Here is a 27496-nt window from a genome sequence, read left to right as displayed (position 1 = left end):
CACATATGCTGGTACTATCCTTATTGTAAACTTTTATAACTCTTTTGATAGAGTATTTCCTAATGAACATTTGGTCAGTCTGTATCATTTTCTTGATTTGTATAAAGAGAAAAATACAAATTCTTACTCGGTTATTGTTTTAGGCGGTTTTAATGTACACAGTTGTTATGAGGATTGTCATGTCTGGGATAGTCTAGGCCAAGCAGATCAAGGGTAAACCCATTTTGAACATTCAGCGCAGGGAGTATATTTGGAGGAGTTGATGGCAGAAAATGGCCTAATATATCCTAATACATCTAAAGGGGTTACTGCTGTACCCACCTTCAAAGGTAATGGTACACGTTCAATCATTGATTATATTTTCATCAGTGCAATGTTGAGCACCAGGGTCAGTGGCTATACTGCAATTTGGTCTAGGTTTAGTGACCATAATCCAGTGGTTTTGACCTTGGTGGAGGATCTCAAGGAACCTGAGAAATGCAATAGGAAGGTGGGTAAATTGGATATACGGCCTACAGATCAAGCCCGCAGAATTAAATGGTACCGGGTGGTGCCACAGGATTTTCAAGCCAATCTACTAACCAAGGCTGGTTGTGATATGCGTATGTGCATGAAAGAAAATGCAGGGGATAAGGATGTCCTTGTGGCTTATACTAAAATATGTGCCCAGATTGCCTCAAATCTTAAACAGCCGTGTAGGGTGCAGGATAAATCTGGGGAGGGATGGTTTGATCATAATTGTTCGTTAGCCCATCGGAAGCTGCTGGTGGCTCTGAAGCAAAATCCGTTGGACAAGTCCATCGTAGCAGCTTTAAGGAAAACCTACAAAGTGGTCTTAGCAAATAGGAAAAAGGAGATCAGAAGTGAGGCTTGGAATGAGCTATTATCTATTAACGTTATCACAAATAGCTCTAAATATTGGGAAGTGGTTAATAAACCTTTTTTCCAAGACTCCTTTAATAACCGCCTTGACTGTGGTATCCAGGAGCAGGCCTGGTGTACTCACTTTAAGTCAGTGTATGAAGGTGAGGACCCACGATGTGATGTCAACACTACCTTTAAGAGTGAGGCATATATCTTATCTTTTACAGAGTTAGAAGTAGCAGAGGCTATTAACCAGATGACGTGCAACAAGGCTCCAGGACAGGACGGCGTTCCAGCTGATCTTTTTACATCTGATGTTAAGACGTGGTCCAAAATTCTGTACAATGTTTTTTATAAGGCCTATAAATCGGGATTGCCTAGCACTTGGTCTGAATTAGTAATAGTACCTATCTTCAAAAAGGGAAATAGTGGGGACCCTAGTTGTTACCGACCCATCTCCCTTATTGATTCTGCTGTCAAGGTGCCTGGAAGGGTGGTACTAAGTAAGCTCACGGGTTGGTTGGCTGAAACAAAAACCCTTTCAGGTCTGCAATTTGGATTTAGGAAAGGCAGGGGCACAACCGATCAATGCCTCAACTTACACCTTTTAATTGGGAAGTACACAGTTGCCAAAAAGGGCACACTCTATTTAGCTTTTATGGACCTTTCCTCAGCCTTTGACCGAGTGAATAGGTCCAAATTATGGGTGATGCTTCTCCAACTAGGCGTGGATAAAAATATTGTGTACCTCCTTGCTGATCTGCATAGGGATCTATCTGCCACCGTGAGAAATGACTATATGGGCAATTGCACAGGGAAGATACGCCTTGCCAACGGTGTTAGGCAGGGGTGCATTTTGGCCCCTCTGATTTTTACCCTTTATATCAACAACTTGGCCCCTGTTTTATCTGAAGTGTGCAAAGACATTCCACGGGCAGGGAAACGCCTAATTGCGGCACTGCTGTACGCGGATGATGCCGCCCTCCTAGCACGAACCGCGTCGGGTTGCAACTCCTTTTAAATTCATTTGCTGCTTTTATGAAATCTTTAGATCTTAGTGTTAATTTTTCTAAATCACATGTCATGATAATTGGCTGCAAAGCAAAAGGGGTAAAAACCCTGCATTGTCCTGGGAATGTGTTGTCTAGGGTTTCCACCTTTCAATATCTAGGAATTATATTTGACGATCAAGGCACTTGGTCACCTCAAATACAAGCAAAAAGAAATGTTCGACTTCAGCTGTCCTGGGATTTGCCAGACCAATGCAAGCCCTTTTAAAAATATACGGAGCAAAATGCATTTCCCTCGCAATGTATGGGGCGGATCTTGGGGGTGTTAGGAATGTGAAGGCAATCCAAGTGGTTGAGGATACGTTTTTAAGAAATATTTTATCTGTCCCACAGTCCACATCCGGTTATATCGTCCATCAGGAGTGTGGAGTTGGGTTTGTGGAGGATTTAATAGCCATTGCACCGCTCTTAAAATGGATCTTAACTAGGGCTCCCCAGTTTTATGGTATTTAATTTTTTGCCATTTCCGTCTGTATTTATCGATATTTATTTTTTGGGCATTATTTCTGTATTTATCCACATTTATTTTAGCTACAAGTGAAAGACGACGCTACAGCTAGTATTTTTCCACATTTATTTTTCCTTCACCTATACATTTCTTTCTTTGTTTCTATCTTTCTCTCTTTGTTTATTTCAATCTGTCTTACTTCCTTCCTAAATTTGTGTTCCTCCCACCAATTTATCCCTCTCTCTTCTTCCCTCCCTCCCTCTCTTCTTTACTAAATTCCTTCTTTCCCTCCTCTCTTCCTGACTTCTTTTCCTGCTCCCATTGTTCCTGCTTTTGCAACAACTGCCTGAGAGGCATGGGATAACTATCACTCCTCACCTACCTGTGGCTGGAATTGTTTATTTATAATAAAGACAAATGTCATCCCGTGTAGCACAGTACTTATTGATTTTTAGTGGGAAATTCCTTCCAAGATTGCCGGACGAGCCTGCACATTCTTCTTGAAGCATGTGTTCACGTCAGTCAGTTGTAACTCAGCCAACGTTGAGAGATATTGGCTTTGCCAATGCTTGTCAATAGTCCTGTACTGTTAAGCTACCAAGTAGAAGAAGCACAATAGCCGCTTGATTACTTTCCCTTGCGTTGTTCATTACTTTCCCAGAGACCACCTTTACATTGAGTAATTCTCTGAGGCATTGTGTCAGCTGTTTTTGTCCTCGTTTTTTCTTAGTCAGTCTTTATGGGGGATATTTATTGTGGGCCTTTCTAAATTTGGACCATAAATATGGGAGTGCATGGCATGGTATAATCTCATGCCAAACTAAAAACTTAATTTAAACATTCAGATAGTGCAGTTCTTTAAAGAATATATTCCAGCAGCGCCGTGGTCCTTGGGTTATTTTTATTTATTTATTTATAAAGTTTCATATAGTGCGAACTTGATCCCGAAGGATATCAGAGCGCTTTACAATTTGAGGAAAAGGTAACAAATCAGAACAATGTGTAGAATGTCCATTCCCTATGCAGACTGTCCATTATGTTTTTATTTTATTTTATTTTATTTATTTATTTATTTATAAAGTTAGAAGGATATCAGAGAGCTTTACAATTTGAGGCAAAGGTAACAAATCAGAACATTAGTCTAACATGGACTGTCCATTCCCAGTGCAGACTATCCATTCCCAGTGCAGACTAGCCATTCCCAGTGCAGACTGTCCATTCCCAGTGCAGCCTGTCCATTTCCTGTGCAGCCTGGCCATTATGTCGTAGAGAAGCATGGACTTTCCATTTCTAGGGCAGCTTGTCCTTTCCCTGTGTAGAATGTCCATTCCCAGTGCAGCCTTAATTTCCACGACGGCCCCCAGCGCCTTGAGACCCGTAAGGGTGAGTAATTCACGCTTTACAAATACGGATTTACATGCGAGCAATACCTGCATGAATGTGGTCCTGAAGTTCGAGATGCAGAAGAGGCGGGAAATATAAACAGCCTAAAAATAATGCCAGTCTCCTACTGACCCAGTAGGGGAGGGACAAGGTGTCTTATGTGAAGGTGAGTTGACAATGGCGGGGTGGGCTTCATTAGCCCCTTGATGCAAGGGGCACAATCTGTCCTACTTCCAGTAATCCAGGAAGAATGCCGGAGACCATCAAAATGGGGTCACCTGGGAACCTGTCTCTTTAGGAGTTATGTCCCGAACCTGCCTATACAGCTGATAGAAACTGGTGAGAGACTCAAATGTGGGATACTCTGCTTGGTACAGCATCTTCTCAAAGGTACACAGGAGGCCTCAAATTGACCATCCTGCTAACAGCAAAGACAACCGATCGATATCCCAGCACTGTCCACAGGCGGTAAAAGGACCTTGGGCCAAGAGATAGGTTTCAGGAAGTCCCTAAAAGTCAAAGGACTTTAAGCTTCGATAACTCCAAAACAAGTGCCCGAGTGCCAGATGAGGGGGGAGAGTCTGCAGGGGTTTAAAGGACTTGGACATGGGCAGGTTCCATGGCTTTGTATTAAAGGACTCTATTAAGGTTCTAGCTTTGCACATTGCATTATTAGGAAGATTAAGTCTAGTGGCTAAGCTGATGTCTCTTTGACCCTAACTATGCACTAGACCACATTTTGTAAATCTGAGGAAATTACTCCATATTCCTGGTCTGACCTCCCTACCCAACCCAGTTTAACCTCACAATTGACATCTATTTAGAAATGACTGCGTACTATGGAAACTATATGTCCGTCATTTCAGACGGCAGACAGCCTGATTTAAAGCTCTGAATGTAAGATGAAAACCACTGCTTCGCATTTCAGCATTATTAAGCATTACAACATTCAGAAGTTGATAACAAGGGCACCGTTGAATTTGGTATACATTACACATTTCAGTTTGTGTAATGCACTAATCATCCATATTATCATTAGTTCCACAGAAGTTGTACGGACAGCGGGAGGGGGAGAGGGTGGGGGGTGCTGGAGCCTAGCTCAAGATGGCGGTAACTATAACAAAAAGGGGAGAGGAGAGAGACAATGGGGTGGATTCAGTCTCTCCAGGCATAATTTAGTAAACAAAAATAATTCACACCTGGAGTGTCTAGAGTAATCCCCACATTGGTGGAGAGCACTCAGTGTTCTTTTGATACCCCTCACACACCAAAAGGACCCTTGGTGTCATGCTTCATTATTGGGGTCCTCGCACACCTCTACGGGGTGTGGCGTGCTACTAACCGCGATACGCGGGAGCACTTAAAGATGACTATGTGTGGTGTGTGAAGGGGTTGTGTCAATCAGTGAGTGGTGGGTTTGAAGTGAAAATGGTGAGAAAAATTAAAAAGGGCCTGGCACGTGAAGGTTAATTAATTTTAATATGCTTCCGTGCTGGCACTGTTAAAAGATATGTGTCGAGGTGTATGTGTGTATTAGGGTACAACATCTCATTTAGTGCGTCTAGAAAAAAAGTAGAACTTTATTTTTTTCTGTGAGCACATGCTTCAAATTTGGAAACGTTTTATTATCCCAATTTTAAAAGACAAAGGGCCAGATGTAGGTAGCCAAATACCGGTCGGTAACGGCCGATTTCCGCCGTTACCGACCGGTATTTGGCTTTTGAGATGTAGGTGGGTCTGAATTTACAGAATTGGTATATTTACCGATTCGGTAAATTTACCACTTCGGTATTTTACTGGAGCGGTAAATATACCGATTCTGTAAATCCATATGTAGCTGACACTCCTAAGAGTGCCACAGGCCCTTAAGAGTCAGTATTTTACCACCCAATCCTTTTGGGTGGTAAAATACCGAATTCAGGTGTGCATGCACATCTGTGCATGCACACCTGTGCAATATGACACACAGACATGCCCTTAGGGCATGTATGTGTGCCACATGTCACACATGCCTGTACTTGGGGTGCTAGAGGGTGTCAAAGTGACACCCCCTGCACCCTTGCAGGATTCGGTATTTACCGATTCTGTAAATACCGAATCGGTATTTCACATTGATTCCTATGGGCTTCAAGGCCCGTAGGAATCAATGTGAAATACCGATTCGGTATTAACAGAATCGGTAAATACCGACTCTTACAGAATCGGTAATTTTTTACCTACATCTGCCTTCTTGCAATTTACCGACTCTTAAATACCGATTCGGTATGAGTCGGAATTTAAGAGTCGGTAAATCGGAATTACCTACATCTGACCCAAAGGCTTTTTGCAAGTTAAACCAGCCCTCCTCTATCTGCAGCTGCTATCGAATGTGTGGGAGATATTTAACATTCCTAATTTTCTCACTGCGGCGGTCAGACTAAAGAGGAAAAATAAGACGTGTATAGCTCATTCCATGAATTAGGCTGAATTAATTGAATCTAAGAACGCTCTAATCTAGAAATGTGGATTTTTAAAATTATCTTAAAATGAATTGATTATCTGTATTGTATGTATTTTAAGTCTGGATAGTTTTATTGTAATTTTATGACTCTTTTTAAGTCTGATTGTATGAAGTGTTTGGTATGCTTTTATGGTTTTAATATGAACCGAATAAAGTATTTTTTGACTGACTGATTGGCGCTGGGTGGAATGCAGTGGCATAGAGAAGAGTGGCGTAGTGTCCTGTGGCATAGAATGCAGTGATGCAGAATAGATGAGACTGGCTTAGAGTGGATTGGCCTAGAGTGCAGTGGGGTAGGGTGAAGTGAACCAGACTAGACTGGCATAGAGTGTACTGGCATGCAGTGCAGTAGAGTGCCGTAGAGTAGAGTGGTGCAGAGTAGAGGGCAGTGGCATATAGTGCAGTGGAGTAGAGTGTCGTAGAGTTCAGTGGCGGTGTTGCAGAGGAGAGTGATACAGAGTGCATTGGTGTAGAGATCAGTGGCACAGAGTACAATGGTGCAGATTAGAATAGAGTGGCATAGAGTGCAGTGACGAAGAGTGTATTGATGTAGGGTGCAGTGGTATAGAGTAGAGTGGAAGAGAGTACAGTGGCAGAGTGTTGCAGAGTATAGTGGCATAGAGAGTAGTGGTGCAAAGTAGATTGGCGTAGTGTGCAGTGGCGTATAGTGCATTGTTTTTTAGTAAAGTGGTGTAGCGTGCATTGGCATAGAGTGCAGTGATTAGTGGGGTAGAGTGCAGTGGTGCACAGTGGTGCAGAGTAGAGTGGCATGGAGTGGTACACAGTTGATTGCAGTGACATTAATTAGAGTGGTGTACACTGGAGTGGCACTGAGTGAAGTAGAGTAGTGTAGAGTGTGGTGGCATAGAGTGCATAGTTTTTTAGTAAAGTGGTGTAGAGTGCATTGGCATTGAATGCATTGGCATAGAGTGCAGCGATTAAAGCAGAGTGGGGCGGAGTGCAGTGGTGTAGAGTGGTTCAGAATAGAGTAGAGTGGCATAGAGTGGCGTGGTACACCGTTCAATGCAGTGACGTAAGGAAGAGTGGCTTGTAGTGGAGTGGCGCAGAGTGGGGTAGAGTTGAGTGGTGTAGAGTGGAGTGGCTAAGAGTGCTAAGAGTGCATTGGTGTAGAGTGCAGTGGCATAGAGAACAATAGCATAGATTATAGTGGTGCAGAGTAGAACAGAGTGGCGTAAAGTGCAATGCCACAGAGTGCAATTGTGTTGAGTGGTGTACAGTGCAGTGGCATAGAGTACAGTATTGCAGAGTTGAGTATAGTTGCATAGAGTGCGGTGGTGCAGAGTATATTGGCGTAGATTGCATTGGTTTTGAGTAAAGTGGCATAGAGTGCAGTGGCATAGAGTGCAGTGGCGCAGAGTGTAGTAGCATAGAGTACAGTGGGGTAGAGTAGATTGTTTCAGAGTAGAACAAAGTGACTTGGAGTGGAGTGGTGCATTGTAGAGTACAGTGGCATAGAGTATAGTTGTGCAGGGTAGAGAGCAATGGTGTAGAGTAGAATGGCGTAGAGTGTGGTGGTGTAGAGTTCAGAGGCATAGAGTGCAGTGGTGCCGAATAGAGTGGCATAGAGTTCAATGGCTGAGAGTGCAGTGTCACAGAGTAGTGTCGTAGAGTGCAGTCGTGTAGAGTAGAGTAGCGTAGAGTGTATCAGGTTAGTGTGCATCAGAGTAGAGCGTAGTGGCGTAGAGTGCAGTAGCATAGTGTAGGGTGGAGTGGTGGAGAGTGGAGAGTAGAATAGATTGTTTCAGAGTAGAGTGAAGTGGTTTACAGTGGAGTGATACATTGCTGATATCAGTAGTATAGATTACAGTGGTGTAAAGTAGAATGGAGTAGATGGAGTTGAGCAGACTGGAGTAGAGTGGCGTGGAGTGCACTGTCGTAGAGTAGATTGTTTCAGAGTAGAGTTGAGTGGCATAGAGTTCAGTGGTGTGGAGTGCAGTATTGCAGAGTAGATTAGAGTGTGGTGTAGAGTGGATTGGCGCAAAGTGCAGTGGTGTAGAATGGAGTGGAGTGGAGTGGAGAAGCATGGAGTGGAGTGCAGTTGTGCAGAGTGGAGAGGAGTGACCTAGAATGGAGTGGTGGAGTGCAGTGGCAGTGAGAGCAGTGGTGTAGAGTAGAGTGGCATAAACTGCATTGGCATAGAGTAGAGTGGTGTGGTGTAGAGAGGTGTAGTCGACTTTCAGAGAAAGCCAGCAAATAGAAAGCAAGCAAATGTGAGTTAAACACCACAAAGCCAATGGTAAGGAATGGATGGAATGCATTCCCATGGAAGCTTTCAGAAAGTCCTCACGATGTCATTAGCAAACCTGTGCTACCTGGTAGGGTTCGATCTAAAAAGAAGCAAGCGAGGAACTATAATTAGAAAACAGAATATCTCGCTAGAAACATGAAAAGGGGATATTGCAAGATGACTGTGCGGAGGGAAGTAAATAAAACAGATTTTGCTTAATTTGCTGCTTTCAAAATGCTGATAGGCATTTCTGGTGTGTGAAACTTGAGAATAAGCCAGGAGGAGAATGTCCTCGTTGGAGCATGCCCAGAACTGTTTGTTTTAAAAGTGGGAACACATCTCCCTTTCTTGGCAGGGGGTAAGATACACAGCGGCCTGTTCTGCACTGTGACACCCGGACTGAGCAGGCCCTGGCTGAGGCCTGATTTATCACACTCTGGAGATTATTTACAGCGCGGCTGCACTTGTCACACCTCTGTAACCACTGGTCATCGCTTTAAACCAATAGAAACCATCACTGATCAGTTCCACCATTACATATTAGATACAAGGGGGCATATTTACAAGTCCCTATCGCCATGGGAACGTCGCTTTTTAGACATTCCTGTGGCGATAGGAGCTTCGCCTTACTTACACAGCAACGTTAAGCCACTTAACGTGGCTTAACGCTGCCCCTTTCACGCTATGATTAGTGTGAAAGGGGAGGGCAATGGGTGTTGCTGTGGGCATTCCACCGCAACACCTATTGATTCTGATGCTGCCTCCTATTTACAAGGGAGATGTAAATAGGAGGCAGCACCAGAATTAACCTCATCGCTGCGGCGGCTATTCTGCCGCAGCGCTAAGGGGGCGGGGGGCCGCGCGGCGCGCCAATGTTGGTGACGGAACCACTCTGTCACCAGCCGCGGTTGAGCTGTGCTCATGACGGAGTGGTTCCGTCATGGCCCTGCCCGCTTAATAGAATGCGCCGCGCAGGCGCGAATCAGCGCTGCGCAGGCGCGTCGGGCGGACCATGACGGAACCGCTCCGTCATCAGCACGGAAAGGGTTAAGTCCAGGACAAACCTGGCGCAATGAGGAGAAATGTTTCATTTTTCCTCTTTTTTGCTGCTTCATGTGTGCTGTGTTGGCAGCTCACATGAAAACAGCAAAAGGCCAAGGATTGTTTATGTACAGGAAGACCCCAATTCCTGCACATAAACACTATTTTTTTTTTAAATGCCGTTTTGCAACTTCTATGTGTGCTGCATTAAGCACACATAGAATTAATGATGGAATTTATGCTGGGATTGACCTCATAGATTATGGATTTAAGCAGTGCAGGGGGGCAAGGGGCGAAAGGAGACCCTGATTTAAGGGCAGATATTCCCTGAAGGGAATCTTCTAAGCTAATATAGCTAAAGCTTTCCCATCTGGGTTGATGCAGGTTCAAATCCATTTCATCCCCAAGCTCTTCTTTCTCAAATTGGGGGAAGTCTTTAGTGAGGATGTCTATGTCTTTTAACCAACAAGCCAAAGAAGTAGCAGGGGTCTGTTTTAATATCATTAGAGGTCTCAGAAAATTCTTTGACCTTCTTCCTCTAAGTGCCAGACGTACGGTTGCTGTAGCATTAATAACATCCAGACTGGATTATTGCAACAGTCTGTATGCAGGGCTAAATAAAGCAGCCCTGCACAGACTTCAAATGGTCCAGCATGCAGCTGCTTGGTTCGTCCTTAGACTGCCCAGAAAGTCATCGGCCTCTGCAGCCTTGGATGCCTTACACTGGCTCCCAGTACATAAGCGTATCCTGTTTAAGGTTCTTACCATCACATACAGAGCTTTCCACCATCAACGCCCACTGTATTTGCGTAAGTACTTTAGACCATACCATCCGTCACGGGTACTCAGGTCCTCCACTGCAAATTTGCTCCATGTTCCCAGGTTTAGGATGATGACCAGAGGAGGAAAATCCATAGCAGTCATTGGCGCCAAGGCATGGAACAAACTACCTCCATCCCTGCATCAATCGGCAACAGAGCAAATCTTCAGAAAACTATTAAAACATGGATATATTCCTTATCAGATTCTGGATCCTTAGCGTTAATCTGATCCCCCCCACAGACTGCTAGTTATGCCATGGATATTCCGCTGCGTACTGTAACAAGGTCTCGAAGCGCCAAGATACTCCTTGGAGTGGTAGCGCGCTATACAAGTGCCTTTTCACATCACATCACAAGGGTGCCTGCGTTGGCGCTAGGCTGCTAATTGTAGCGGCAGCGCAGGGGGAAACGCAGGGCTGCACCATATTCTTGTAAATATGGTGCAGCCCCGAGTTACTGGCGGAGTGAGGCATTAAGCCAGGAAGGCTAACGCATCACTCGACCACTTCCCCTGTAAATATGCCCCAACGATCCCTTGCCGCTATGATGGCAGACACAACCTATACATAGGTTATGAAAGAAAAACAAAAAGTTAAAGACGGAATCCTTGAAATAATGTCAGCCGCTGGTAAGAAATCTGAGCTGCATTCCAATCCAGCATTTTTGTTTGCTCACGGTGCCACTAGAGACATGGTCATATGCAAAGGAGCTGTGGCCCCACCCCAATGGGGGCAGATTATCTTAAACTCCTTGTCCATGTCTGCAAGGGACCACAAGCAACCCACAACGCCGCAGCGCTTCTGGGGTCTTTTGACCATGGAACAGTTGATTTAGAACAAAGAACTTTAATCGCAATCTGCAAGAATCTTGTCAGGCATAAACAAAAGAAAAGAACAGAGATTTCAAGGCAGCAACCCAGATATATAGAGATTGGGCTTTCCTGTAAAGAGACTCTCGTAGGGATTAAGTTTGAAGAAGTTTATGAGGTGTGCAATAGATGTTAATAATATAAAATGGAATGGCAAGAAATGCAGTGATTTTTCAGATAATTGTTTTTGAATGGGGTTTAAACACATATACCTTGTCAAATTCAATATCAGATATCTAGGCTGCATTCAATGATCTAGTGGCGCAGGAAAGTAAAAATATAAATATACCACTAAATGCTAAAAGCCCTAGAATTGTCCAGAGAGTACCTAACAATTTTATGTCCTGAGGAATGTCAATCCTTTTACTTCAGTGGCCGAAACATGTTGACATATTGCATGGTCATTAAGTATTCATTAAATTATCTCTCTTCTCAAATATACCTTTTCACCTATCCTGTCCTCTTGATTCTTGAAGTAAGATAAAACACACACTTGAACAATCTTTGTTATTTCGACTGGTTAGATGTAATTAGGTCAAAATATGGCTAATATATCGTAGCAGTTTGTGAGCACAGTGTAAAAATAAAAATCCATTAGATCACTGTGATTGCCACACATATAAAACTTTATGGGCTGCTGACCTTGTGCTTAGGAAAATATCCACAAAACCAGCAAAGCCCACTTAGGTAAGTACTTTTAGTTTTGTAATAATTCTTAGTTTCTTTTTCCCATAAGCAGTATTTAAAGAATTTATCACGCTACTGCAACTGCATCGTGTAAAAACATTACTACCATTTCTAATATTTTAAAAAGCTTGTCAACTTGTATAAATGTGATTTTCTATAATTTTTTTCAGACTTTAAAAAAGTTGGAACATCAACAGCTGAGTCGAATGAGGCAGCTGAATGAAGAGAAAAAACAGTTTGCTCTTCTGATGAAAAGAAAGTTAGCGCCGAGGAATGTAAGGCTGTCTTCCTGTCCTGGAGACAAATCCCTCAGAAGAGCCTACTCGGCGACCAGCTTCTCAGGTCTTACGTCTACTACAAGTAGTATGAGGAGCTACGACACAGGACCTCTATCAAAGTCCATTCCACTGGCGCAGTCAGCATCCACTACGAGACCCTCTGCTTCCAAAGCTAATCATGGAAAGGTAAGCAGGACTACGATAGTGGACGCTGAGCTTCATAGCGAATTTGGACTCGCAATGTCTTTCTTTTTCTAATGTGCCACAGACTTCAGACACACTGGGCCATATATATATGAGCCCAGTTGCGTCGCACTTGCACCGCGCAACATAAGGCATGCCTAACACAACTGAAAAATGAGATTTATGAAACCACGCAAGGCCACTTTGTGTGGCCCGGAGTGGCTTCATAAATCTGGAGTAACACAACGCAGCATAAATTGCTGCGTTGCGTTACTCTGCCTTGGAAAGGCATTCCATGGGAGTTGCATGGGTGATGGATTTTGTCGCAGTCCCAGATTTACCAGAACTGGTAAACCTAGGAATGCGCCAACATGCTACAACTTCCCAAGGGGGCGTAACAAGGAGAAATATCTTTATTTCTCCTCCTTACTTTCTCTTTGTATGTGTGCTGCAGAATGGAAGAAATATTCCTCAGGGAATTGTTTTTGTGCAGGAAGGTGCACCTTCCTGCATAAAAGCAATCTTGCATGCAACAGAGGCAACCTTGCATCACGGTGCAAGGGTGCCTGCGTTGGCGCTAGGCAGCCCTTTGTGTGCCAGCGCAGGGGAAAGGACAGGAATGCGCCATATTGGGGTAAATATAGCACTTCCCTGCCCTTTCCCTATGACGCAGCGCAGTAAGGAGGCTTGCTGCACTGCGTCACTTTGCCATAAATATGGCCCACTGTTGGTGTGACTGGCTAGCTCATTTCGGCGTGCCACCACTTCTGAAATGTATGTGTGGATTCCAGGTCACAGGTAACTAATGCACCTGCACCAACTCAGATATGTATCCTGCCCAGTTTTATAGAATTACAGTCACTGACTTAAGTGTTATTACATATTCATAATCATTCAAGAGGCAGTTTAGTTTGTGTGATATGCTATATTAGTAATCAGTATGAAAAATGAGTACTAACCAGAATAATTCCATGGAGCTCTCGCCAATGCTCAAAGTTTGAGAAAGCAAGGATAATTTTGGATTGTTGTCTTAAAGAGGCACTCATTTACATGGGAGAAAGAGGAATTTTATTGAACAGGAGCAGCTGTGTTTGAATTTTTGAGTGAAGAGTAGGTCTTCCATCTCACACACTGATACAGAGTCCCACACAATATCATCTCCCTGGTGAAGAGCTGATGCCATATGGTGTAACAAAAGATGAGCTGGAAACCCCTGCACATAGTAGACTCCATCATTGTGGAAGAAGTGTGGTGCAACAGTCAGGGTGCCCGACTCCGGATCACGGGGTTCACGGTTCGATCGCCGACAGCAGGTTAGCCCAGCACCATGTGACTCCGGGCAATAGCCCGCTTAATCTTCGCGATGGCCCCCAGCACCGGGACACCTCTCCGGAGGTAGCTGTGCGCTTTACAAATGCTGGTACTTCATTTCCTCTTGTATGTGGAGGCTGTGCACAGCTGATGCTCATTACAGAGTGTGAAACCTCCCCAGGACATCAGCAGCAGCCTTAGAAGTTTCTTTTTAGAGTGGGCTTGAAGGCGGGTAGAGGTGCCTCAGACTGTGCTTGGCACTGAGCACTTTCCCTGAAGCCCTACCCCTCCTCTCACATAGAGAAAAGTCTTTATAAGTTGACAGGTCTTTAGAAGTGCCTCTACCCCCCCCCCCCTCCAACCTCACCCCAATCTTTCAGCTTTGACCCAGGGATAAAGTTTCCACCAGAGCATCTCGCCCCCTTCATAGTGGCACAAACACTGATGGCGCACCAGAGGGCTTCAGTGGGTGACCTCAGCCTCAATCAGTCCCTACAATATGAAGGTGGAAACTTGGCATCCCGGGCTGCCATTCAGCCCTGAGTATAAACAAAATGCTAACAAGAGTAACCAGACCAGGGATGTTTATATTTGTTCAACTCAAATATTTAAGCCTCAGTGAGGCTTTACAAGTATATTATCTGGAGTTTCACCTCCGTGATTTGCTCTCATTCAAGAGTCATTCGTCTCTGCCTCACTCGGTGTGCTGCTCTGTGCTTTTAGAGACACTTTATTCCATAGTGTACTACAGAAAGGTCTTACAACGTAGCACAGGAATTTGATAATAATAGTACTCTGTCATGTATGACATGACTGAATGCTTCAGAGCCATGGGTCGCCATCTAATAAGGTTCTTTTTTTTCCTTTGAACTCTATTTTGATTTGTAAACAACCATACCGAGGATAATGGCATGTGATTTACAGGCTTGGCACAGACCGAACATGCACAGACAGTACAGGTGATTGAGAAACAAGGCATATAGTCAGGGGTTCAAGAAGCCAGTCAATGAGCATAACAGTACAGATGGCATGAACATTCTCCTGTACAATACCAGCAGGATTCCTCACACCTTCCCAAGTGGTTAAATACACTGCCCCCCACCTAGTAGAGTGGAGCGGCATTCACAGGCAGTTATTCCCATGTAATAAGTTTATTACATGGTAGGCATGTAAAGTATACATTGGGCTCAATTTGTGTCCACCAATCTGGCATCAATGGAGTAGAAGCTGAGACATTCTGTGGTTATCGAGGACACTTCCAATGACCCAAGCTGATTAGCATCATTTAAGAGATGAAAGATCTGCAGATGATCCTTGTGGGTGATGCACAGGGATATGATCATTGTGAATTAAATATCTCAGGTTTTGGTTCACTAGTTTCCACAACGCTCTATTGCTTTCTACAGAGGAATAATTCCTATGGCTCATGTCAGCGGTACCCAAGGGCTGGCCAGAGAGGTGCCGTTTGAAGGACTGTCATTATTGACGGCCAGTGGAATCTTGAGCAGCAGAGCATGGAACCACAGACAGCTTTAGTGAATGGCTGTCTTATTATAATCAGGGGCTTTGGAATTATACGACAGGGGAGGAACAAGTTATGCAGCAGGTTTAACTAAATTAGGTGGCACAAAAGGCAAATTGTGCAGTGCAATGTGGCACATTCTGTTGCAGTTTTACTCCATTATTAGATCATTTTAACAATGTTAACACTGTCTGGGCAGAGGTTGTACCACTTTAACAATTAATTCCAGCAAACAGCAAAAGAAAGGTGACCCATAACTTTCCAATAAAAGCCCTACGACTGGGTGGTCACACAGGTGGCAGCTTTTTTGTAACATTTGAACCATTTGATCTAAAAACATTTTTTTTAATTTAAATCTGAAAACTATGCAGAATTTAAGAATATTGGTCATGCTTAAAACGGTCATACACAAGGCCACTGGAATTATGTGGCAGGGGATCAATCAATCAGGATTTGTAGAGCGGGGCTACATCACCCATGGGGATCTAGAGGTGCTGGGAGATCCTGCTGCCTGTTCTCCTATTGATTGAACATCCAGGTCTTGATGTCCTTTCTAAACTGCCGGAGCGATGGTAAGGCTCTGAGGTGCAGGGGAGGTTGTTCCAGGCCTTAGCACTTGGTGGGAGTAGGAGCAGCCCCCGCTGTTCCTCTGGCGGAATCGTTGGGTGACTGTTAGGGAGAGGGATTTGTAGTGCAGTTCCCTGGTAGGTTGGTGGAAATGTATTTGATTGTTAAGGTACGCCGGTCCTTCGTTGTGTAGTGCCTTGTACGCATGAGTGAGCAGCTAGAAGTGGCATCTTTTCGCTACTAGTAGCCAGTGGAGTTTTCTGAGGTGAGGGGAGGTCGAGGATCAGTTTGGCTGCTGTGTTCAGGATAGTCATGAGTTGGGCCGTGATTCCTACATAGAGGGAGCTGCCGTAGTCTAGTCTGCTGGTGACGAGACCTTGCGTAATTGTTCGCCTGGTGTTGGATGGGAGCCATCTGAAGACCTTCCTGAGCATTCGGAGGGTGAGGAAGTAAGCAGAGCTGAGGAGCCAGCAGTAACATGCTTCTTCATGGATAGCAGGCTGTCGACAATGATGGCGAGGATACAGGCATGTTCAGTGGGTTTGGGGATTGGGGATTAGGCTCCCACCATTCATGGCTCCGGAGGGTATCCTTGCCTTTCCCGTAGATGAGTACTTCTTTCTTGTCAGTGTTGAGTTTGAGGCAGTTGTTCATCCAGGCGACCACATCTTTCATGCATTCGTGGCTCTTGATGATGTTGGCCAGGGGTTTAATGTATACATTGAAGAGGGTTGAGCTGAGAGATGAGCCTTGAGGTACACCGCAGTTGATGTTCTTAGGGAGCGAGGAGTAAGGGGGAGGATAACCTTCAGCGTTCCTCCTGTGAGGTAGGATGCAATCCACTTGAGGGCTGCTCCTTAGATTCCTATTTTGGTGAAGTCTGTTGATCAGTGTGTGTGGTGGGATACGCGGTCGACAGCTGCTGAAAGGTCGAGGAGGAGGGTGAGGGTTGCTGCTTCTCTGTGGTCTAGCAGCATTCTAATGTTGTCTGTGACTAGGGCTGGCTCAGTGCTGTGGTTTGCTCTGAAGCTGGATTGGGAGGGGCCCAGAAGGTTGTGCCTCACCAGATGTCTGGTGAGCTGGATGTTGATGGCTTTCTCCATTACATTGGTTGGGAAAGGGAGAAGGGAGATAGGTTGGTAGTTCTTCGGTTCTCCTGGGTCTGTGGTGATAGAGGAGTTGAGTACCCTGATGAGTTCTTTGATGATGGGTTGATTGCCGAGGTTGAATATATGGTGTGGGGAGGGGTCTGCCGGGGGGTCCGGAGTGCATAAATCTCATGATGGACATAGTTTTGTTCTCTGTGAGGAGGTTCCATGAGGTGAGCTGGTGTTGGAGTGTGTTGGTTGGAGTGATGCGGTTGATGGTGTCCTCTGCAGGGTGTTGGGGTATGATGTCTTGGTAGATGGTATTGATTTTGTTGTGGAAAAAGTGAGAGTGTGTTGTAAAGAGCTTGCAAAGGTGTGATGTTGTTTTCGGGTGCCGAGGGGTTGGTGATCTCCTTCACTTTGTTGAAAAGTCCTTGCTGTTGTTGGAGCTGTTGCTGGAGCACCAACGTATGCAGCAGGCATGACTAAATTATGTGCCAAGAAAAGCCAAAATATGAGACTTAATGTGGCTTGTTTTTTAATACTATTACTTCATTTTATTTTAAATTTTTATACATGGTAATACTGTCTGGGCAAAGGTTTCACCTAATTAATACCAGTTTAACAACCAAATACAGGAAAACACTACTGAAAGATTATCATTTAACCTTTGGAACCCACGCCGCCATGTTGTTAAGTAAGTTTTGATCCACTTGGGCTGAAAACTATATTTTTTGTTGTTAAAATCTTCACATTATGCAGCAGATGATGGATGATGTGGCAAATCCATAATTATGTAAAAAAAAAGGCAGCAGATGCGAAATTGCATATTGTCAATCATCCTGGTCATAGATCAAGCTGAGTAAAATGTATATTACATATTCCCTTCTGTACAGAAGTGTGAGTGACGTCTGCAGCTGTGAAAATACACTAAATAGCACTACTATTGAACTAACAAAACTTCATTTTGTTTTAGGTGCCTCGCCCTTGTTTCACCGCCACAGCAGCCAAGAAGAAATGCGAGTGTGGCCAAACCACCAAGCTGCTATCAAGGAGCGTCAGCTGCTTTCCTGCATTATAGTCCAAAGAGCCCCTTCTCTAATTATCTCTCCTCCTTGTTCACCTGCTTGGGGTCTGTGACTGGTCTGGCGCAGAGAGACGTCTGCCTGATGCGTTTCCAAGCTTCAACGAAGCATTTCCGGGTTACTGTGCCTAAAACACGCTGTGTTACCGGAGTCCATTTTACAAATGATTCTGTCACAGAATCGAAATGATGAAATATTTTATACAGACCATAACACTGGATGGAAATGTTATCTGGCATGCTGTGAGACAAAGGACTGGTCATTTGCTGAGAGATGAAAGTTAAATTCACCGTTGGATTCGACCCCCGAAAAACCCTTCTTTCTATGTGGGCTCAGCTCTTTTTTAATGACAACCTGTCGTATTTAAATTTACAATATAAATAGTTGAATTTGTATGACACTGTTATTGTTGAAACCCATTTTTGTTATTAAAAGAATTGTTTATTTTCACGTCAACCAGCTTTAGTTTTGTATCAAATTCTAAGCAAATCGCTGTTGTCATCGTGCAATAAGAACAAACCACACACCATTATTTCACTTGGCAGAAAAGGTCACTTTATTAAGCCAGGCAACAGAAAGTAAAATTTCCCTAGAATAAACATTGTTGAAATAAATACCACATTGTCATTACGCTTTGAAACTTTTGATAGACAACCAAATATTCCCCACAAGACTTTTCATCAAAAATACCTCATGAACTGCACAATCCCAATCAACCTTTCCAACCTCCCTCCCCCACCCCAGAGGGAAGGATAAGCCTGCTCCAGACTATCCCAACCCCCAAGAAAAAAACACCACCCAAGAAAACCAAAGATTTTTCCTAGCCCCCACCCATGAAAATGTTAGCAGTAAAACAGAGTTAATGTGTATTAACCGAACACCACAGATTTTCACACCAAAAATCCGCCAACAAATCCCTCAACTCCATTAAATAGTATGCGTGGCCAATTTGCGATAAGTGTACCCCATCTTCCCAAAATAGATGATATTCCGCACCTGTGATATTATCATGAGACAAAAACTTTATCCCCATTGCAACACATAAAAAAAATCTTAATTTCCCGGTTGATTTTCCTGCAAGCCCTCTCCAACGCCGTGTGGTTGCGAGCTCCCCTCCAATGTAAATAAACTCAGTTCAAACCAAAGTTATACTTACCCAATTATTTTTGATCACCACCAAGTCAAATTTCATTTTCTTCAAAAGGGATAAACCAGACAACGGTACAAGATCATTTCCCCCCAAATGAATAATTAATACATCTGGGAAACCTCTTGCAGAAGACAGCTCAGAAAGCATGGGAAATAACCCCTCCCACCTCATACCACCTTTCCCTTCCCGCAAAACGTCATGTCCCTTGCTAGGCAAACCAAGTGATCGGCCATAAATTTGCTGTTGGACGAAGCTGGCTGACCATTTAATGAAAGAATGGCCCACTATCCATGTCCGCCTCTTTGATGATATTGAAGCTTTACCACCTAGGTGGGAAAAACAAAATTATGCCGTATTTAAGGAAAACAGTCGCATTATTTCCTCACATAACGTGTGCAGCAATCATATTTCCATCTACCAATCCTTTTTATGTCATCCCAGCCCCACCCCAATCTAAACGCTTCAGTAGCTGCCCCTATACGAAAAGAGTGTGTCCCAAAAAGTGAGTTTTTTTTTCTCAACAATAACAAAGCTTAACGTAAAACTGCCAATAAATGTGCACTAGAAATTTAATTCCCATCACTATGCGTGAATATGTCTCTATGTTGCAAAACCGCTGAAATGACGAAAGCCTCCCATTCTCCCAAAGGACAACAGTCTTAAATTCCACTACCATTTAAATGGACCCATGTGCCTTTACCCAGCTGATCGGTTTTAGACTTCCTCAAAAGGATCTTAAGCTTCCCTCCTTGCACCTGAACATCTTCTGCCTGAATACCCATCTGATCCCGCAAACCCAACAGCTCAGAAACTCTAAAAGCGCCAAAAAACAAACAAATCATGCAAAGTCTAAAGCGGGAAACTTCCCACATGTCATAGCAACAAGCTGGTTACTGTATTAAAAGTTGTTGCAAAAGGGGAAAAGTAATTGGCTCGCGTAAATGTGAAAAAACAGACCGCTCCCTCCCCAGACCCTTCAACATTCGTCGTAACAAAACATCCCCCACCAACTCCTATCCCCACCACAACTGACTATAAAAAGAAATGCCAGCCAATTTTCCTGATATTGTTGTATGAGACAGGCCCAAATTAATCAAATGCAAAACAAACTGATAAATAACATATTTGTTACCCACTGTATAACGATCCAAACTGTGTAACTTAACATAACTTAAAAATTCTGTCCAGGCATGACGATAACTGCGTCTGGTAGAAGGGCTATAGATTTTTCAACTAGATCAACGATTCTCATTCCCCCAGCGCATCCTTTGCCTTTTGCTTGTTAATTAGCTCAACAACGGCTATATTATCAGTATGGAAAAGAACACTCCTGTCCTTAAACTCATCCCCCCATACTAACAAAGCCACAATGAGAGGAATCAATTAAAGGAAAGCTATGCTTCGACCTTGCTTGAGCCAATGAGGAGGCCATTTCCCCGCACACCAACGCCCATCCCAAAAAATGCCAAAACCGTGTGCCCCAGAAGCATCTGAAAAAATCTGAAACTGCCAAATGGGGTCATCCTCCACAAAAAATAGAGAGACTTCATTGCAATCCTCCAAAAATTGCAATAAAATTAATAAATCCTCCTTAATAGCTTTAGTGAGTCTAATCCTGTGATGAGGAAGGAATCCTCAAACGTCTACAAAAATTCCTGCCAGCACGTACCACTCGGCAACCAAAATTTAAGTAGCTCAACAAGCGCTGAACCTGCCTGAGTTGAATTTTTTCCCTGTCAATAATTTCCAACAAAAAGGATCTAATTTCGCTCACCTTAGCCGCTTGCAACCGAGCCATCATGAGTTCTGTGTCAATTTCTAAGCCTAAAAATGTAAGTTTGGTACATGGACCCTCAGTTTTTTCTGGAGCCAGAGGAACGCCAAACTCCTCAGCCAAGTCCTGAAAGATGTTTAGAAATCTGTGGCACTGATCTGACTGTGCCTTACTAATAAATAGAAAATCGTCCAAATAATGACAAACTTGTCTGTGACCACTTTTTTTCGGAAAAACACCACTGAAGAAAAGTACCGAACATTTCGAACAGTGCACATGACACCGAACAACCCATTGAAAGGACTCTGACAATGTAAAAAGAGTCATTGAAAAACATGCCTAGCAGCTCGAAATCCGACGGATGAATAGGCAGTAAGCGAAAAGCTGACTGGAAATCGCATTTTGCAAGTTCAGCACCATATCCAGCCATGCGTATCATCCTTAATGCATCATCCACAGACGTATATGATACATTAGAATCTGAAGGGGAAATGAAGTCATTAATAGATTGGCCTTCTGGCCACAATAAAAGATGAATCAGCCTAAATTCACCTGCCAATTATTTGGGAACCAAGCCCAGCGGGGATATCATCAACGTCTTCAACGGACAGTGTTTAAACGGACCTGCTATCCTACCCGCTTGTATCTCAACATCCAGCTTTTTCTGAACCACTTGAGGCAATTCCTTAGCCGATTTTAAATTGTCAGACCATCTATTGTAACGTGGACCCTGGTAACCTATCTTGAAACCTTTCTTAAAACCCCAATAAAGTTTTGAACCAGATTCCGGATCAGGGTACCCTTCCAACCACTGTGTCATGACCGATAGCTTAATTGGGGTATGAGCCCTTTGGAGTAAACTGTGGAAATGCTCCCCAACCTCTTGCCGATTTTCCTTGATCCCCAAACCTCTGATTGGCAAAGCACTGGATGATGGCATGTTTCACACCACACTGAGAACATTTGTGTTTGAACCTGCAAAATTGCATGATGCATGAACCTCGATTAAAGTTCCAGCAGGATCCCGTAAGTTGTCCTCTATCCAACCCACCCGCCCCAAATTGGGCGGGGCGAGGCAGAAAGGGCCGGTAAGTAATTGGAAGCCCGCTTGCAGTATGAGTCGTCGCGGGCGGTTGAGTCGAGGACATCCACTGTAGCCACAGTTCCTGATCAACCTCCCCGCAAGGTTTGTCATGAAAAATACTAACTCTAGCCCTGAACTCTTCATCATAGCTGAGCCATGCGAAACCACCAAATTGTAATTGAGCTTTGCGAATAATATCAATGTATTTAAACATGGCCACAGCCCTGTCTTGATGTCTTTCACAGTAGACGCTTGCATAGATTAAAAATGCAGCCATCCAATTTTCGATATTTTTAGGAACTCTGGGACGTCTAAAGAGTTCCCATTCCTCCTCTTTGGACCCCTCCTTTGCTTGAATGTCCCTATGAAGGAGTTTGAAAAAGTCAACAAACTCGTGGTCCCGAATTCTCTTCTTTGTTTTCTCGGTCGGATATATCCCCAGACGCATAGCCAAACCCATGTAAGGGAGTTTTTTATGTATGGGATTAGTGACACCTGAATCCTGCCCCGAAGAAGATTTTGTCCCATCCAAAACCTGCTTATCAGTACTTGTGACCTTATTTGATTCCAATGCACCTGTACCTAACCGCACCTGTTCCGTTGTTTTCGCCACCACCTCCCCATCCCCCAAACCCATAACTTCATTCACCGATGCATCACCAACACCCACTGCACATACACTGTGCTTGTCCGTCACAGGTTGTGGCCACGAAGACCACCACTGAGCCCTACTTGATGTCAATTGAGCAGCACGCTTCTGGAACTCCTTTGGATCATCTCGACATTGATGACCGTGAAGCCGTTTTTGCTCCGCTGTATTGTCCGCTCCTGACTTCTGTAAAACAATACAAAGTTTGACCCCGACCCCATCCTTGACAAAGCTTGTTCTTGACCCCTAAATCTTGAAACCATATGGAAATTATAAACCAGAAACCCTTCATTTGAATTTTCAGCCACCATCCCACGAACAACATGTACCTCAGGTATAATCAAATCTGTATTGCTACCACTCTGCATTTCCTAGTCTCCCGCCCATCATAAAAAATCCCAATTGGTCACAGGCCGCCGCTCAGAGCGCCCGGCTGCCACAGCCAAATCTGCATATGATCCGCTCTGTGTATTAACCCCCTTACTAAAAGCCGCAACCTGCTTCGAGTTTGCAGACTTAGAAACACCAGTCGCCATCTGAGGAACCATGGATAATGAAGACTTCCAGCCGCTCGTGCCAGAAGACGTTCCCGACTTACGAAATTTCCGCACCTGTGTAGAAGTGTCATCTGCAGATGATGGAGTGGCATGATCCACCCAAACCCATTGCCCACGATGCGGCCCTAATGCAGAGTCAACAGAAATCTGTGAGAAAGAAGGAGGAGATTCCGGAAAAATAGCTTCAAAGCCTGCATTATGACCAGAAGGGTCGAAAGGTGAAGAATGATATATGCTGTGAGACATTAAATCAACATCATCCATAAACTCTTGCATATCATCACCCACTGTCTCTGTTAAGTCCAAAGGGGAAGTGGTCAAATTGTCATGAAAATATAAGCGGTCTTCATTCCCAGGCGGGCCTCTAGGAACCGGAGACAAAATTACCTCAGAAACAGCTCCTTCCACTACAGGACTCAGCACCTGAGCACTGTTATTGTTCGATATACTGTTAATACCAGATGACAGAATTTGTACCCCATCACTTTCTTCACCACTGTCACTGGAATAGTCCACCAAAACCGCAGAGCGTCCCTCAAAAGAAACAGGAGGCGCTATATCAATGGAAGACACTCCTTCATTAAACTGTGCATACTGTGTGAGCACCTTGTCACTGAGATGTGCTCTCTTAGCTGCCAAAGGAGAAGCCAGTAAAATAAAAACTTCTTCAATCCCATTAATATGACCCCCGCCCTCTACCACCGGACGCCCGAGACTGAGGCAGTAAGGCTCCTGGAGGCGGCACCACCCCTCCCCTGCACTCTCCCCCTAGCACGACCCATATGAGTTGCTGCTACCGTCCCCAACTGACTTAATTTCCTGTCAGGGAGTGACGAACAGCGTGAAGCTTGAAGCCTGCCACCCCCATTCCTAAGTGCAGCACATACTCTGCTCTGGGGCTGTATGGGCACCGGCTCAGCACGACCTTCTGCCACTTGAAGATGACTCCTTGAAGGTAAGCAGGCTGCCACAGCATTTGAAAAAACCTTGCGCTGCGACGCGCTTCGGGCTTCTCCCGGCCGCCACCAGAACAGCTGATACACTGGGGACTAACAGATCGTCGAGGCCCGCCTCATAAATGACGCTGAGTGCCTCCTTCACAGCCTCTTTCTCTACCATCCTCCCACACTACAGCTTGACAAACTTTTGTGAAGAGAGAAAAACCCAAGAAAGGCAGCAGACAATAAAAACTACCTCCTCCCTAATCACCTCAGCCTACCTGAAGAGAGAAAAACCCATGAAAGGCAGCAATCAATAAAAAAGACCGCCTCCCTAATCACCTCAGCCAAACTGAAGAGAGAAAAACCCAAGAAAGGCAGCAATCAATAAACAAGCATTTGCAATGCAATAGGTCTTGCATTAGGAAAGTTTGAGCTATTGGTATTGTAAATGACAAATTTTCTATTTATGTGTTGGTTTTGAAAATAGCTAAAATAATAGCTTTGTCATTTACAATGCCAATAGTTTTAACTTTTGCAAATGTGACACCTATAGCATTTGTAATGCAATATGTCTTGTATTTACGTGACTTAGATGTATTGATATTACAAATAACAATGGCTTTTATTTTTTTTATAATTAATACTTAAATAAAAGTTATTGTAATTTATAGTGGCAATAGCTCAAACTTTTGTAAATAACTTTTGTGAAGATTATGTTCAGTGTATTTTATTGTGACGAAAATCCAAGAATAGAAGTGAAATATTAACATCTTTTTGTGACATTTGTAATAAAGCTTGAAACATTGAGAAAACATATTTGAACCAGTTGTTGTTGAATGGTTGCACAGATTGATGCTGTGGTGGCGCTGAGTGATATTGTGGTGGCGACAAGTGATGTGGCGTTCAGTGATGATGTGGTTGCGCATCGTGATGTTGTGGTGCCCCTGAGTGATGCTGTGGTGGTGCTGAGTGATGCTGTGGTGGTGCTGAGTGATGCTGTTGTGGTGCTGAGTGATGCTGTGGTGCCCCTGAGTGATGATGTGGTGCCCCTCAGTGATGCTGTGGTACCGCTGAGTGATGATGTGGTGGTGGTGCGATAGAGGGAGTGCGATAGATAAAGGGAGGGCGTGGGATAGATAGAGCGGGAGGACGAGAGATAGGAGTGAGGGGTGTAGAGAGAGAGGGGTGTAGAGAGAGAGAGGGGGGGGTAGGTTTTCAGATCTCGCGTTATCTCAGCGAGACCTAAAAACCACTGAGGAGGATGGTGAGCCACTAAAGATAAGTCACGGAGAGCTGTCCTATCTCAAAGCAAGAACATGCACGCTGAGGCTCAACAAAAACCATCGTCCGGCGGAGACTACACAACTAACATGGGTCATCTGGTGATGGGAGGACGCAAGTCCCTGAATGATTTAAAAAGTGCAGACCAGCTGAGAAACAAAACAGTAAATTGACGCATGAAGGCTTTTGTTAAGATTAAAGCAGTAATGAGGGAATGAGTGTGGTTCGCTGGCATGTGGATGATGTCATATCAGAAAACATACTGTGTTTGGCCACTGGGTGAGCTAGCCTTACTGATGCACGAAATTACATCCCGTGGGACTGTGTGGGTGCCAGCTTCTGTGCTCTCCCAGGCAGGCAGCACTGCTGCCAAGTTTTCAGTTTGCTGATGTGCGATACCTGCAGGTTTTTGCGTGCTTATGTGTGACATTTCTGTGCGTCGCATGTGACCCTTTGAGTGACACTCTTGCAGGCTGAACAAAGCACCGATGTGAGAAAGTACCCTCTCTTTGTACCATAGCGGTCTAGAAATAGAATTACAACAAATAGAACATCCACGATATGTTAAGGCAACATTAATAACCCTTTACCCTGAGAGCCAGGTGGTCTTTGCTAACAAGTGAAGACTAGCTGGGTGTTCCAGATAGACAAGACACTGCCAGCCCACGACTTCTAAAACTCCCTCACACAGTGATACACACTGATGGAGACTGGCATTGTGTTGTATGATGGAGAATTGTATAGTGATGTTCCCATTCTCAGAAAGAACAAATATTGAGAAATGTTTCATTTATTTAGGTAGTTCTATCTGGCGAACACTTCCAGCTGCAAATAAATGAAAAATACCACTGCCGTCAAACGTCTTTTCTCGGCATAGCTGATGCCTTTGAAGGACTGCCTGTGTTGACGTGGGACACCTCACCTGCACTGCACAGAAGTGAAGCTCCAACACCGACGGCCTGGTAGGCTGTGCAGCACCATATGGGAGGGCTCGGTGGGCGCTGTGTGCGGAATAACTACAGACTGCCCCGTGGTGTGAGCTACCGTCAGCCAGAACTAGGTTTTAAGCAATCAGAATAGCAAACAGCCGTTTTTGAGACTCAGAGGTTTACTTTTTAATCTTGCATAACGTGGTAATGGCAAAAAAACACAGGCAAGCTGATGAGGTCACACTTACAGTACAAGGTGAATCCCTATTTGAAGTAAAGGGCACACAGCCTTATTTAGAATATATTGGAATGGCTCCTCTGTCAGCAATCGGAATGCTTTGTGGACACATGTACTAACAGTTTCGTGGACAGACTGTAATAGAACAGTAAATTATTGCGTTTTAAAACATCTAAAACATACGTGTTTTAATGTAGTCATAGTTTGTGAACATTCTGCTTAAAGTAGTTTACTGCCACATTTAATCAATCCGGAGCGCTGACCGAGGGTGACTGGGGCGGGCTACCAGTAGTGCTGTGCTAACCACAAGGAAGGCAGATTATTAAAGGACATACGACCCGGAAGTGGATCGCATGTTTCAGAGTATGGCATCAGAGACTGGTCTACCTTCCTCTCTCCCTCCGATTTCCCACAACAGATCCCACTCACTTCCCGTTCCTCGCCCCGTCTCTTCCACCCGCGCTGTCCCACCTCTCTTCCCCCGCGGTCCGGCCCGCACTCCGGCCCGCACTCACTCACCCTTGCCTCCGCCGAGTCCCAGGTGCGCAGTCAGCGGTCTCCGGTGAAGCTCTGGGTGTTTGTGGCGCTCCTCACACCGCAGCTCCCAGCCCACGGGCTTGGCTCCTGAAATCCCCCGCACACCTCCCAGCTCCGGCGATGAGACACACTCGCTGAACAAGAATCCAGCGATCGCTATACTAAACTGAAACTTACGGCGCTTGGCAGAGTCGGATTCCGACACGCGCGACCCAATCCCAAGGCGCGCGGCGGAATCCGACTCTGCCATAGACAATGCTGCGCGCGTGGCCAGCTCTCGTCTCCCCTCGTTGTTGGCTGAGCCGACAGCTATAGTTCTCTCAGCGAGAGCGCGCTTTCGCCCGCTTTTTGCAGCAAGACCTAAAAAGACCACCTCCCTAATCAACTCCGCC

General features: G+C 44.6%; 1 protein-coding gene across 1 annotated transcript in view; it reads left to right on the top strand.

The window, feature by feature from the left end:
• LOC144791488 (uncharacterized) overlaps positions 1-18029 on the top strand; it is a 62154-nt gene extending 44125 nt beyond the window's left edge. The window contains exons 2-3 of the mRNA XM_078666183.1: positions 12101-12394; positions 17856-18029. Of these exons, the coding sequence (XP_078522309.1) occupies positions 12101-12394; positions 17856-17960 (399 nt within the window). The 3' untranslated portion in view covers positions 17961-18029. The remainder of the gene's footprint in view (positions 1-12100; positions 12395-17855) is intronic.
• Positions 18030-27496: the final 9467 nt, after the last annotated feature.

The sequence above is a fragment of the Lissotriton helveticus genome, chromosome 11 (assembly GCF_964261635.1).
Source record: "Lissotriton helveticus chromosome 11, aLisHel1.1, whole genome shotgun sequence".
NCBI lineage: Eukaryota > Metazoa > Chordata > Amphibia > Caudata > Salamandridae > Lissotriton > Lissotriton helveticus.
This window is presented reverse-complemented; position numbering and strand designations above follow the sequence as displayed.